Source organism: Perissodus microlepis, chromosome 20 (genome assembly GCF_051167445.1).
Source record: "Perissodus microlepis isolate ML-2025 ecotype Zambia chromosome 20, ASM5116744v1, whole genome shotgun sequence".
In the NCBI taxonomy this organism is placed as follows: domain Eukaryota; kingdom Metazoa; phylum Chordata; class Actinopteri; order Cichliformes; family Cichlidae; genus Perissodus; species Perissodus microlepis.
In genome coordinates this window covers 25,834,346-25,848,763 of record NC_140480.1, presented here as the reverse complement: position 1 = coordinate 25,848,763, position 14,418 = coordinate 25,834,346, and the positions used below count along the sequence as shown (strand labels likewise).

At 38.3% G+C, this 14,418-nt stretch overlaps 2 protein-coding genes across 10 annotated transcripts in view; one reads left to right on the top strand and one right to left on the bottom strand.

Annotated features, from left to right (window-relative positions):
- The window catches only part of LOC146364647 (synaptotagmin-2-like), a 69,367-nt gene extending 61,323 nt beyond the window's left edge, over window positions 1-8,044 (top strand). For all 4 annotated transcript variants that reach the window (XM_084917264.1, XM_084917266.1, XM_084917263.1 and 1 more), the window contains 2 exons: window positions 37-170; window positions 1,610-8,044. In XM_084917264.1, the coding sequence (XP_084773390.1) occupies window positions 37-170; window positions 1,610-1,825 (350 nt within the window). In that variant the 3' untranslated portion in view covers window positions 1,826-8,044. The remainder of the gene's footprint in view (window positions 1-36; window positions 171-1,609) is intronic.
- Window positions 6,297-14,418, bottom strand: part of ppp1r12b (protein phosphatase 1, regulatory subunit 12B) — a 25,186-nt gene continuing 17,064 nt past the window's right edge. For 3 of the 6 annotated variants that reach the window (XM_084917270.1, XM_084917271.1, XM_084917269.1), the window contains one exon: window positions 6,297-10,380. Coding sequence is in view for 4 of the 6 variants with exons in the window: in XM_084917269.1 (XP_084773395.1) it covers window positions 10,294-10,380 (87 nt within the window). In the remaining 2 variants the exon portion in view is untranslated. Of the gene's footprint in view, window positions 10,381-12,556; window positions 12,811-14,418 lie in introns of all 6 variants that reach the window. The other 3 variants (XM_084917267.1, XM_084917272.1, XM_084917268.1) reach the window with 2 other exon arrangements.

The window sequence follows — 14,418 nt, the reverse complement described above, 5'->3', positions numbered from 1 at the left end:
GCCTCTATCGTGATTTTCCTCTGTTTTTGTTTTCAGATCCATACGTGAAAATCAACCTTTTGCAGAATGGAAAGAGGCTGAAGAAGAAGAAGACGACAGTGAAAAAGAACACTTTGAATCCTTATTACAATGAGTCATTCAGCTTTGAGATCCCTCTTGAGCAAATGCAGGTAAGGATGCGGAATAGTCCTGTCAAATCTTTAACGTTTAGCGGGTGCAGAAGAGTAACATTGCCAGGGGCGTAATTTCCAGGGGGGTTAGGGGGGTTATGACCCCCCCAATAATCAGACCCAACCAATATAAACCCCCCAATAAAATTATGAATTATCTTGCATAAATAGGCTGTTGATTTTCTTTACTCATTTCAGGTATTACCAGCAAAATAGTTGCATGTTTAATCATCTGGGAATTTACCCAGAGATCTGGGAATTTACTCCCCCCCAATGTTCAGCCAATGAACACTGCATCCTGTCGACACATGCTGTTTAACGAGCGTTATATAAATGTTGTCTATCAAGTAATCTGTGATCAAGCATACCACGAACGACTGTGTGGCAGTTATATTTATATGAAATTGTCACTATCCCAAATTGTCTTTTAATTTATGAGAACATGATGTGGTATTTTCCAGTTAAGCGAGTATGTAAATCCACCTGTGTACACAGGCTTTCTAATTTTCAGGTCTTTCATGAAATTTATGATGGTACTTGTAGTTTTCAGCTCATGGTAATGATCACAAAAATTTAAAAGTCATTCTAGCATTTTATTGAAATAAGGTGTAAATCAATGTGTAGTGCCATCTCTTGCAAATATAAAGAGAATTTCATGAGTAATAAAAATGCACTCTGGCTTTAAATATACTCTTGAGTTTTCCTGCAGCAGCCTTATTTGGGTCTGGTATGACTGGTAGCTTATGGTGGCATTTATTAGAAAACTTCATGATCCATTTCTGCTTTTTCATTGTTGCAGTGCTCTTGCTTTTATAGACTGGAAGATTAACGCCATGCTTGTATCTGTCTGGTAAACTTGAGACTACCACTTGCAGCCAGTTAGCATAGCTTAATGTAGAGTCTTTAAGTTAAGTTGCTGCCATCGCTGCTGTTGTAGTGAAGTAGAGTACACAAGAAGTGGGATCAGTGCGATGATTAGTGAGCTTTGGAGGTACTGGACATCTTATATTTCATGTCCAGACATAAGAGTGATTTCAATATTCTCATCTAACTTTATTCAAACAATGAAAACCACCACACTAACACCCATTTATTATCACTTGTGACCAAAGTGACCACTGACCATGCAAACATATTTTTATCATGTGAAAAAGAAAGTTGTCATGTGACTCTATGATGAAAATGTTCTTTTCATGACTGTCACATGTTACTGTATGTTATAAAATAGAAGTTATATGTACTTTAGCACCAAAAACATTGTATATGATGACTGTCTGTGGTATGTAGGACGCTATACACTAAGCATTGCTCATACTTTGCAGAAAGCATAAACACCCCCCAGGCTTCTGACACCAGTAACCAATTAAAACATCTTTCAGTAACGTCAGATTTCTACAGTCTACTTCAGATTTTGTAATCCTTTCTTCCTGCTCTCCCAGAAAATCCTAGCTGTGATCACAGTGCTGGATTACGACAAGATTGGCAAGAATGATGCCATTGGGAAGATCTTGGTAGGAAGCAAGTCCACAGGGGCTGGGCTGAAACACTGGTCCGACATGCTGGCCAACCCCCGTCGCCCCATTGCCCAGTGGCATCCACTGCAGCCAGAGGAAGAGGTGGATGCTGCCCTCGCAGCCCTGAATGCCAAGAAGTAAACCCACCTACACCATCTCCACACCTACCCACCCATGCATTTCCCATCATTTCCCAGTGTATATTCCAGACAAACACCCCAACTGCACATCTGCTCCCCTCTCCACATTTTTTCCCTTCTCCTCCTTCCTTCCCCACTGCCACCCTTCAAAAGATCCACTGATACCATTTGACATGAAGGGAGTAGTTTAAAAAAAGCATCATGTTATATAAAATCATGCCACTAAAAAAAGAAGATAAGTTACAGGATGGACAGATGCTCCGTTGATTTCCTTTAGATCTATTTTTGTATTGGGGTTGTGGTTCCATTATATTATAAGAATACATAGTAGAATATGAAGAAGGGTAAGTGCTATATGGGAATCTGGTCATAGAGGGGATAAAACATACAACATTCACTCATATTGTACTTCTTATCTTTTCCCTTTAGTGACACATGTTGCTTAGAATAGAGCTTAATAATAAAATGCTTTATACTGCCATATGATAGAGAAATAACACAAGCAGGTTCATTCCTTAGGTGTATTGTGCACCATGTTCCACACCTGCCAGTTATCATACTAGATGATTCTGTTAGTTTGAAGTACATTCCTAGAGGTGGGTAGCAAAGTAGGGATAGACACATATCCAGTTACCCACAAACACACTGCCTTTTTGATTAGTTACCCTTCCGCCCATCGTCTCAGGAAAACTGAGAGGAAAGTGAAACTCCATGCCTTTTTTTCTAAACGGGTTATTATTATTCTGATACTCAAGTAGACGAGAAAAATATTCAATTCAAGATCTTTTTGAGTGACCCAAGGCTCACGAGTAGTGTTAGTTTATCCTTAAAGTGGTGTGTCAGGGGAGAGGGAGGGAATAATGGATTTGGAGTAAAAAAAGGGTATTTGTGTATATTTTTTTTTCCACCGTGCAAAAAGGCTGCATCTGTCATCGGAACAACAAGCGTGGAAATATCAGAGCAGGTACAACAAAGACTGATTCCAAGCACCAATGACATGATATTTACAAGGTGTCGATTACCGCCTGCAGTCTACCACCTTCCCTCCCAACGCCTCTGATTCTGTATCTCACTTGTTCAGTGCTACTGCCATTAGTCATGGACTTGACACAAGGGTTTTACTTCAAAGGAATCCCTATAACCGTCTTACAGTCATAAAGGAGACAAGCCTTCCAAGTAACAAAATAAGCAATTTTCAACTACCAGGGACGCCTTCCAGTTAGCAGTGTTGTTCTCTTCATTTCTTTCTTTCCCCTGTTTTTTAATCTCTTTTTTCCTTTTATCTCAGTTCCTTTTTTTCTATTTGACTTCAAACATTTTTATTCCTTAAGCACTTTAAATCAAAATCTTACATTTAAGTACACTTAGAAACCAGAGCTTTAATCATTTATGTTAGTAGTTACTGCTAGCTGTAATAAAGAAAAACAAACAGACAGCAAGACAGTGATTGACTTTTTTTTTTTTGTTGTTGTTGTTTTTGTTGCTTTTTTTTTTTGCCTCGGCTTTTTGCGTATGCGTTTTAATTGTTTGGATATTATATTTCTCACTTGATTGCGAGGGTGTGGTCTGGAAGAAGGCACTGATCCATGTGTATTTTATACACAGCTTACCAAACTGTTGAATATAATTGCACTATCGGGTATTTTTCTGTTCTGTGGTAAAACTGTTCTTTGATCTGTGTAGTTTTTCTGTGATAAAATGTTGTGAGATTGAATTTTTTCTGTGGCACCATGTGGCATGCCAAACGGGTCTCCTCATATAAATGAACCTGATAATAACAGAGAGATCCTTCAGTTTAATGCATTTCTTAACAGAATGTTTTAGGTCCAGTATAGAGAGCCAAAGTGTTGTGTAAAAAATAATTTAAAGTAAAAAGTCCTGCTGAAAATTAAATCCTTTTAGCTTATTTTGTCCAAATCTATAAACTGAACCAGGGCACACCTTAAAAATATTTTTTTTTAAGTTTCTGTGGTCTAAAAACTTCTACAGTCCTGGTCTCCTGCAGCTTGAATCATACATGAGGTACCCACAGTCCTCAGCTTGACAAGCCCAACACAGATGTCTAAGAATGATATGATATTGTGCATATTTTGGCTGTACAAGTTTGGCTCTCTATATTTGTATATTAATATTCTGTTCAAGAGAAATATTGGGAATGAACAAAGCCCAAACTCATCAGGTCTGAATAAAGCAGAAAAGGCTCCTGATATGTGTAGAGTGTTTGGACCCCAATACACTTCCTTGCTGAGCTAGCTATGAATAAAAAAAAATTAAAAACATACAAAAAAAGCAAATCCTGCTGTCTGACAGCACCAACGGCAAAAGCTACCCATTAACTGTGTGCAATATAAGTCAATGTAAAGTAAATGCGGTCGGCTTTTTAGACATTACCGCAGCTTTTTGGGAATTTAATGAATGTTGGAAATCATACGTTTTTCTTTCAAACTTTGACAGGAGTTGAGTTTTTCACGTCCCATCATTCTTTTCTTCAGTTAACGAAAACAACACTAAAGAAAAGGCAACACGGAAGCAATCAAGCAACCCATTGGTGTGTAGTTTTGCCTATATACATAGTTCATACACGTTGATACTGCATGTTTATACAAAATACTGTACATAAGAGCATGTTTTAGAGACGAAGCAAAAATATCTCGTGTACGTAAATGGGTGTCATTTGTCATTTTAATAACACGACGAAGGGAAAAAAGATGCACTGTATATTTTCTAAAATGAAACAAATGTGTATTTATTTTCCATGAGGGTCACTGGAGAGAATGTCATACAGATATTAGAATAATATTACTAATAAGATCCTTTCCACGCCTGAAATTCTTAAGCAAGTGTGTCGTCCAGTACTGTGTGTGAGTTCATGTAGGATGAAAATGTAGCCGCATGCTTGCTATCTAATTCTGTGTGATCAGAATTTTTATTTTTATTTTTATCTGCCATCTGTTTTGTTTCAGCACCTTTCTGAAGGCCAATATTTGACACATTTCTGAATTTTAATTGCTATTGCTTTTTTTTTTTATTTCAAAAAATGTATTTAGGGTTTTTAATGTTTGGGAAAGGGGATCTCCAAGTCTAAGATATAAGCAGTTTCTAATAGCAGATTTGACACAGTGTGATTCTGAAATAACTTATTAGAAAAGGCTGAATAAATGTGCAATTTGTAGGTGGATTGTAGGAGTCAGTTTTCTGCCAGCACTGACCAAGAAAGATGTCTGTTGGATCATATCTTTATAGAAAATACATTTCTTGGGGCCAAAAGACAAATAGTTCCATTCCAGTGAACGCGAATGACTTGGAATCCCTTTTTGTCTCTTCTTTACTTGGAAGTTTTTACTTTTCTCTTCTATTTAAATGACCTGAAATACTTCACGGCTGTGTCTCTTTTGCTGTGTTTATTATACAATACGTGTACATGTATACAAGATAAATGAATAAGATAAAACTAAAGCCATAAAACTCAAGCACTAACTCTTTAGAGCTCAGCTGAGTAGCTAGAGTTTATTTATGAAGAAAAAAATCTGACATGTCTTCATTTTCCTTGGCCAGTGTTTCTCTTTTACATTCCTTTCAGAGGTCTTTGTTCATCAAGAGGGCAAAAATCCGTTTAATGTATATGTGAGCATTGAGAACAGTTGTGAGTTTAGTAGAGTGAGTGTGTCTTTTTCTACTTTCGGAGCTGTTGATGTCCTTGTTTCATAGAGGTAGCTGATTTTCCAGTATTGTGATTAGTAATGTATATGCCTTGTTTTGATAGTATAAATAATAGATATGACATCACAATAGATTCTCAATAATAACGCTAAGAATTATATATATATATATATATATGTATATATATATACGAGAGCGTGTTCTATACTTGGGCCGAGTGCAATTTATGAACCAAACTGGGTCACTCTTCTAGTTTCTCTTCTTCCAGTTTAGCAGAGTTTAGAATGTACTGGTGACTACATGTACAATTAATAAGAAGTTACCCTTGTTTTTGTTGTTTTCTTTTTATTTCTTTTCATTTTTTTTATTTGAGCAAACTGCTCAAGCAACAAAAATGAGAGCAAAAACTGAGAAACTTAATAGTGGAACCCAAGTTTTAAACCTGAATCCCTCCCATAGAACTATGCATAGAGTTATGATTTTCACAGGCACATGACAGAAAAAATCATTTTGATGTCATGCACGTAAAATTAAACGAAAGAAATAGTTTCACATTTTGGGAAATGACTTGCCAGTTTGTAGAGAGTTTGAAAAGACGACTGATTCCACAGTCCACACTAAAATATGAAGCTTGTGTTATTTAGTCATCCTGAAATCAGTTGTTGATGGAACAAAAAAACACTCCCCTAGTTTGTTTTATTCCTTTTTTTTTCTTTTCTGTCTTTGAACATTTTAAACAGTGGTATTATGTGTTACTTTGTGAGCTTTAGTGGTGCTAGTAGGCATATTTTCTTACTTCGAGCGAGGCAACCTCTTTTTCCAGTCTTTGTGTTGAGCTTTATACTTAAAAAAGAAAAAAAAAAAACAATGACACAGGGGTGGTGTCAGCCAATCAATATTAGGCGAGAGCATGAGCAAGTTTTCCAAGTGTGGAACTATTCCTTTAAGTTCACCTCAATCCTGCCAGATCTGTCAAACTGCCAAACTGTTCTGGCAACAATCTGCAGTGTGTTGTGTGATGCTACACATTGTCTAATGCAATATAGTTTTTACTCACTGTCCCGTTAACGCTATAGACTGTGACCAAATGATGCACTGAGAATAATTTAAACACAAAATTTCAGCGCATTTCTAAAAATACTGCCACTACCTGATTACGGTTGCCTTCACTCATCACCACTGTTTGAATCGGCAAAGCCACAATAACAGTACACGCAGAGCAGTGACAAACACTTCAGATGATGAGGCAAAGGTGATTACAGGTAAACCTATAGCACACTTTAGAGATATATTTTTGTTTTTTTAGTACCTTTTACTGCTCGGGTCACTGCAGTCGCATGACCGCTGGACAAGTTCTATGGGGGACTGGGAGTTGTGTGTATTTGGGTATGTGGGAAAAAAAGATGAGGTGTATGCCCTTTAGCAGACACGGTGCAAAACCACAGCATTGGATTATACAATATACAGTACAGGTCTGCATGCATGGGACACATTACTCATTCGTAAATGTGCATCTTTGTGCGTTTGACTGTAATGGTCAAACAACAGTCTTAGTTGTGTTTTAAACCTGGAAATTAATCTGTTCTCTTACTGGTTGTGTAACTGTGTAATATCTTTATGCACATCCGCATCTGAAGCTGTGTGCTCTTTCAGCTGTGCAGACAGCTCCACAGCACCGGTCACACAGTTGTGGTTTGTTTGTTTTATTCGATTTTTCTGCAAACGCTGGGATTTAAAAAGGGAAACCATCCAAAGTTCAGCAGATCTTTTACCACCTTGTCAAAATGTGTCGAGGAGCCTCTCAGCGGGTAAAAACGCCACTTTGAAACATGATGTCTTGTCTCCTCTATTACTCGCTGTACTTCTCCTTTGTATTCTTGTGCATATGTGTAATCACTTCTTCTGCCATTTAATTTTTTGTGATGTATGCCTTTAATGTAGAATATAGAGATGTGCCACCAAACTCTGTCACATTTGCTTTCTCATTGCGTCTTTGTCTCGTTTACGTGTAACCAACCATGTACCGTCGGTTTCATGATGCTGAATAGGAAGCAGGCTCACTGATTTCTCTACTGAAACTGCTTTTGCTGAGCGTAAAGAATGCCGGCCTTCATGTTTACAACATGAACATACTGTATACTGCCAAACATGCAGGAGCGTACCAAACTCCCCTCTTGAGCGCTTAGTCCTCCACCCCTCATCCCTGATGCAACTGTATTCTCAAGACTCTTCTTTTCCCTTTTTATTTTCACCTCTTTCTCTTCATCCTCTTTTAAAGCATCAGAGGACAGTCAGGTTGTGTCCTCTAGCCGTGTTTCTTCGTGTCTAGTGTCGTGGTGCGCGTGTTCATGTCAGTACTTGTGCCTACTGTGGATCGCATGCTTTAGCCCTTGACTGGACACAAACGTTGCTCACAAACTCCTCTTGACCCTTATGTGGACAAACGTTGGGGATCCTTATAAAGTTATCAAGGGAACCAAATAACTTATTACAAATTTATCATATGTGTTAACAGTTCTGTAAAAACAAATAGGAAATAAAGGCCTTTTAATTACCATGACTTGTTTGTGTTTAATACGCAGTTCCTCTTCCTCTGTTCGTTGTGTGTTATTGTCACAAAAACAAAACATTTTCATCCTTTTACCATTTATTAAGTAGAGTGAATTAAACAATGTGTCTGTGTTAAGCCACCACTCAGAACATTTCAGACTGTTGAATATACAATCACTCGGTAAATCAGTATATCTACAGCACATGTAGAGAGAGCAGAATCATACTGTAGCTTATTTATAGTTCAATTAGTGGATGTGAGCAAACATAACACTGGTAATGTGGCATGTGGCGTGGCTGGACTCCAAAACCATCACATGGTTTAAGGAATATATGAAACACTGAGGACCTTGGTTAACTTAACCATTAAGTGAAAAGAAGACAGATACCAAAATCATTGCTGTGTCTTTCACACCACGTACAGCACAGAAGGAGATTTCATGCAAATTAGTCTGAAATGCAGAGTTTATAAATCACGACGTATTAAACCCTATTTTAAAGCAAACTCACAATCTCTACACTTTGTTGCATTGTGGGTTTAGTTCTTAAATAACCATTAGAAGTAAGAAATCCCTTCATACTGCAACTAATAAAAACATGACATCACTAATATTGAAAGAGTAAATATAGCCTACAAAAATAACCAGATCAAAAACAGAAGCTTGGTAAAGTTCTGGTTTGTTAAAAGGCCTGCAGTACAGGTTTGCTCTGAAGCTAGGTGTGCCTTATAGATTGGCAACAAAGTCTTTGAACAACTGCAGACCTATTAAAATTGTGAGAAATCATTACAGAATAAAAGAGCTAATAACAGTTTAGATTTCACAGCGCTGGCTTCTGCTGATTTTTAAGGCCACCCAATTAATGTGAAGGCTCACAGAGCAATGATAACAAGGAAGTGCACGATTCTGGTGTTTGTATTTTAATCACCTAATGACAGGAAGGCCAACGGGTCAGCTAAAAAATAATCAGTGTACTCCTTTGAAACAAAACTGACTAGGCAAAAATATAAAGATTAAAACTAACACATCCATAAATAAATAAATATATATCTATTACAAAACAAAATATATATGGCATTTTCATTTGCACTCGGGGTGTCTCTCTCTTCAGGCATTCATTTGTTTTCAAAATGAGATACTAGCTCAATAAAAATATCCTCTAGGAAGAACATGCATTTTAAAAAGCAAGGCAGCTAAAAACACAAAAAAGGAAAGTGTGACAAATATTAATATCATCTCCTCTCAGAAAGTGTACCATTTTGAATGTGTCACGGGGCTGCTAATAACAGCAGCACTGTTAACATGTGCATGTACAAAGTAGCCTTTCATGCCTATTGTACAGTCTCCTTTAACAAGCCCACATATACATGTTACATTTTTTGCATACTAGGTAAATTAAACTCAAATGTGTATTAGCAAATTTTAAAAAAGCTGAAAATTGGACTAAAATTTGTGTCTGACCTGTTAGAATGATAGTTTTTCCAAAGGTTTGTCAAGTGCATCACATTCATGCATCCCTGCAACCGTAGAAAAACACCCACAGACTTCCAAGGAAATCCACATCTGCAAGGCACTCAACTGTGGCGAGCAGTAACGGCTGAGTGACAAACCTGAGAATGTTGTCAATTGAAGCAAACACACCCCAAAACATGCATTTTATGAAGCTTCACTATCTTTAGCCTAGAGAAAGCAAGTCAAAGTGTTTTTGTGATAAGTTTTTAACGTCTTTAACGTCTCACATCATAATAAAGGAGAAAGCTACGGTTCCAAACAGTCTAAATCAATGACTGTCTTCTCTTTCAAATAAAAAACATATTAAAACACGATTATGGAGTGCACAAGTAACAACCAAAGTAAAAGTGTCAAAATGTTATATGGCATATTATTAGGTACAGTAGCCTCACGCAATCTGATGCATTTGTTTGGATTTGAAATGTCAACAGTACACCTGGTCCCTATTTCATACACGTGACAAATATTCCTAAAACAAACAACATATAATGAAGGAAAAAAAATTGTTGAAACTTTAATTTTAATAATGGTAAAAATTAACTGAAGCTTGCCAACACTTCTCTTTGGATCTTCACAAGTTCTAACAGGAATTACTAGGATGTTTCTGAAAATGCAACCAAACTAGCCTGTCACCTTACAGTAACTCAGATACGAGTCAAAACCTGGGACCTTGTGGATAATGACACTGCTATTTCAGGGTTGGAGCGTCCACAGACACACAAGAGGAGCATCGGACATCTTTTTTTTTTTATTTTGACAGTTTGCTGATGACTCGAATGAGAGCACCATTTTCATCCTTTAGTCTCTGGTTGTCTGACTTGAGCTCTGTTAAGACCTAGAAAAAGAGAGGGAGAAAACAATATTAGAAAACCAGGGAAATATACAGCTTTTGCTGTGTCATTTAAATGGTTACGTGACATCTTTGTGACTTAAACCAGGACTATCCACTGCAACTTTAATCACCACTAAAGTTATCTTTCACTGAAGTTCAAAGTCAGGCAATGAGGACATGCTCTACAGTACTTGATCATGCAGTGTGGTGTGACAGTGACAGTATGTCCTGAATGTGAAAAGTGACAGAGAATGAAGTCAGAGAGAAGGAAAGTGAGGGAGGGTCAATTCCCCAAATCTAGGTCATGTCTCTCATGAGAAGCAATGACTAAAAATAACCACCCTCTCTGTCAAAGTATTTCCCCTCTACTGGAGACAAACAATAACCTTCTGCGCTAGCTGGGACACGTTGAGTGAGCAGAGACATCTTACGTCAACATGTTCCTGCCCAATATGTTGAATATTAATCCATAAAGTGAGAGTGAAAGCCCCACTGTGCTGGCAATCCTATGTTGTAAATTAAAAATTAAATGATAGTTTGATAGTTTTGGAATACGCTAGATGAGATGACCGATAAATTATCAGCGGGCTGTTCATTTAGATAAGCATTAATGAATAAAAGGCAAGCAATTTTCCTGTTAGCACCTTTAAAACTGTTTGTTTAATCTGTACAAAAGATGAAATGAAAAAGTTGTGGTATTATTCATTAAACACCTGCTTAGACAGCATGAAAAATATTTCCAAGAATGAAGGAAAGCAGCGGTGTCCAACAACAGGCCTCAAGGGCGGGTGTTGGAGGTTTTAGATGTGTCCTTGATCCAACACAGCTGATTTAAATGGCTAAATTACCTCCTCAACATGTCTTGAAGTTCTCTAGAGGCCTGGTAATGAGCTAATCATTTGATTCAGGTGTGTTGACCCAGGGTGAGATCTAAAACCTGCAGGACACCGGCACTCGAGGCCTGGAGTTGCCTACTTCTGCGCTATATCATATACACTGAAATGTGTTTCACTCTCCTTGTGTCATGCACCAATTACACCCTCACAATCTGGCATTTTGTTTAAGCAGAAAAATTTCCCATTATTTACTCCTACATATAAGTGCTAGTGTTGACCCCTCCACCACACCAGCCTCCACATGCAGACTCTTCTATGAATATTTAGTCACTAACCCCAAATTTGAAATAAAAAAAATACAGTATTTGCAGCTAGTGATGAGCTTGCAGGCTAGATGCCAAACTGTAACTACACTGGACAAGAAAATAAATCAGTATTTCCTTGTTATTCCACACTAATTTATAGCAAGTCTACTATGGCTTTGTTTTTTTTCTGTAAGTAAAACAAATAATTTGTCAAGCTCTGCAAATATTAGTCATTTAATCATTTTGCAATAACTTTAACAAATCTTTGCTAAAGTTAATTTTGTTGTCCCTAAAAATCTTTAAACCATTATCAGACTGCAGGGTGTGTTTCTTGGGGTGTAATCTGATTAGCTGGTGAGATGTTTCCATTTGTTTCCAACAGTAAATATGCCATACAGACTTTAGAGTAGAATCGATCCTAACTCTCAGAAAACAAAAAAAGGCCATTGGGCTTATTTCCCCAAAATGCCTAATGATACTTTTAATTTCACATCCACTGCTCATTAGCAAAAACATACAAAATTATTGGTACATCTGCACCCCTGTCTCATCCAGTGACAAAGCACGTGTTCATTTTCAAGGCTAATGATCTGACACGTTTCATTTCCTTTGGAAGATTCAATAGTGGCTATTACCTTGGAAAACAACTTTGCATTGATTACACAGCACATTGCGCAGGACTTGAATATATTTAATTGTGAAAATAAAAGGTGCTCACAAGATGCTTCTATTTTTCATGATGCAGAGTCCTAGGTGTTTATGCAAAATGGCAACCCCTATGTAAATAAATAAATGCAGCTTAAAACACAGTGTTCATTTCTAGCATGCCACACAAATCTACCTAAAATTAAACTTCAAACAAGGCTTTGTGACAACTGTTTTGGAGGAAAGGGGGCTTCAGGGTTGGTCTAGACCATAAAGGAGATTAGATTTAAAAAAAAAAAAAAAAAAAAAAAGTGCACAGGAGGATGCATTGCAGTGTGTGTGTGAGGGGGAGAGGGGTGGGAGGAAAGTGTGAGCATCAAGAGAGTGCAAGACCTGCCTGAGAGGAACACAGCAGAGGTTGAAGGGGCTGCAGAGGCACCAGAAGGAAAGAGAAGTAGAAATTATGTGGCTGAGGAAGGGGAGAAGAGGAAGGGGGAAAAGGTCTCAGAGGATCAGAGGTCCTCTGTCTCCGGCATTGAGGCCGTCTCAGAGAGGCGGGCGAGGACGCGAAGCATGGCTCTATTTTCAGCCAGGAGACACTCGTTCACTCTCCGCAAGGTCTGGACCTGAGCCAGAGCAGGGAAAGCCTGCGTATAGGAGGAGAGAGTTACAGAGAGGGGCAGACAGAGAGAGCATGCAGGGAGCAGGCCATGTCGCACAGAGAGATACTCATACAGAGACTGCAGCCATATCCGCTCATACAGGCATGCACCCACACAGCAGCATAGACAGGGGAAATCAAAGAAGCAGAGCTGAGGGATTTATCAGAAATACTTACATAAACAAATATTTACACAACAGAGATATTTTGAGAGAAAATACCATAAGCTGCAACAAAGCGAGGAAAGTTATGAAGCCAGTTCTACTTGGATTTGTGCTCATCAAAGGTGGGCTTTATTGGGAAGAAGTGAGGTGTTGACTTATTATTATATGCATAGAACTGCAAAGAAGATGGAATAAAATTCATAGAAAGCTAAAAAAAAAAGAGAGAAAATAATGAACGCTGCTATATTTTAGCCTTTGCACAAGAGCCTCTCCAGATAAAAGTCAAAGGAATGGAAATCATTCATTTCCTCCCTCTTCCTGGCCTGACTTTTTTGAGGTAAACCTCAATGTGGTTCGACATAGCTGTCTGTGGTTTGACACCATTGCTGAAGGTAAACCGCAGACCAGACACACACACATATACACATTATTCAGGGCACTTGTGGCATTTCAGCCACCCAGACAGACAAGTTTGTGGAGGTGAATGTGGCAAAGCATGACATATAAACGACCCAGCTTCGCCTTGTGCACATTTATGAAAGCTGCCTGGTTTGGGGACTTTTCAGTTCATGCATTAAATGTTCTCTTGGATTAAAACAGCGCAGTTTTTGGAAAGGTGCCCTTGGCTGTGGTGAAGAAAAGGACACAGTGAGCCGAGGATGCATAATGACCAGTATCCCTTATTACACTCTTTTAATATTGAGCTGTTTGATATTAAATCAGATCTGACTACACTCTCAGGTTCTAAGGGATCATTTCTACAGAGTTACTATTCATTAGGTTTAGAGGCTGTCAAGAATAATTGAGCTTTTCCATTTGAAATGTAAAACCCAGCAGAGTAATCTGACACTTTAAGTATTACCACATTCACATTATTTTAAGAGGGAAGATGGACACACAGTGCTGTTGATGTGAAAAATCCATAACTAAGGCTAATTAAGTGGAGAACTACAGGGCGGGTAGCCCAAAAACCCAAAATGCACCCCTATTTGCAAGAAAAGTAACTACAGCAAGCAAAGGCGAAGATGTGCTGTTATGTATCATTTATAGCAGCGGTCCCCAACCCCCGGGCCTCGGACCGGTACCGGTCCGTGAGTCGTTTGGTACCGGGCAGCGAGAGTTGAGGCTCAGGTGTGAAATGTATGGTTTTCAGGGTTTTTATCGGTTTTCAGTGTTATTTTGTTATCGTTTTTATCATTAACTCGGTTTTCCTGGGTCTTTTCACGTGTGTTATGAATAAATCTTAATTTTTTCGGTACCGGTACTAGTTTTATTTTGTTGTATTTATCCGCGACACCTTAAAGGCCGGTCCGTGAAAATATTGTCGGGCATAAACCAGTCCGTGGCGCAAAAAAGGTTGGGGACCGCTGATTTATAGGAACGGAGAGTAACCTGCTCAGGAATTCTGACACTTGTGGCCATTGAGTGTC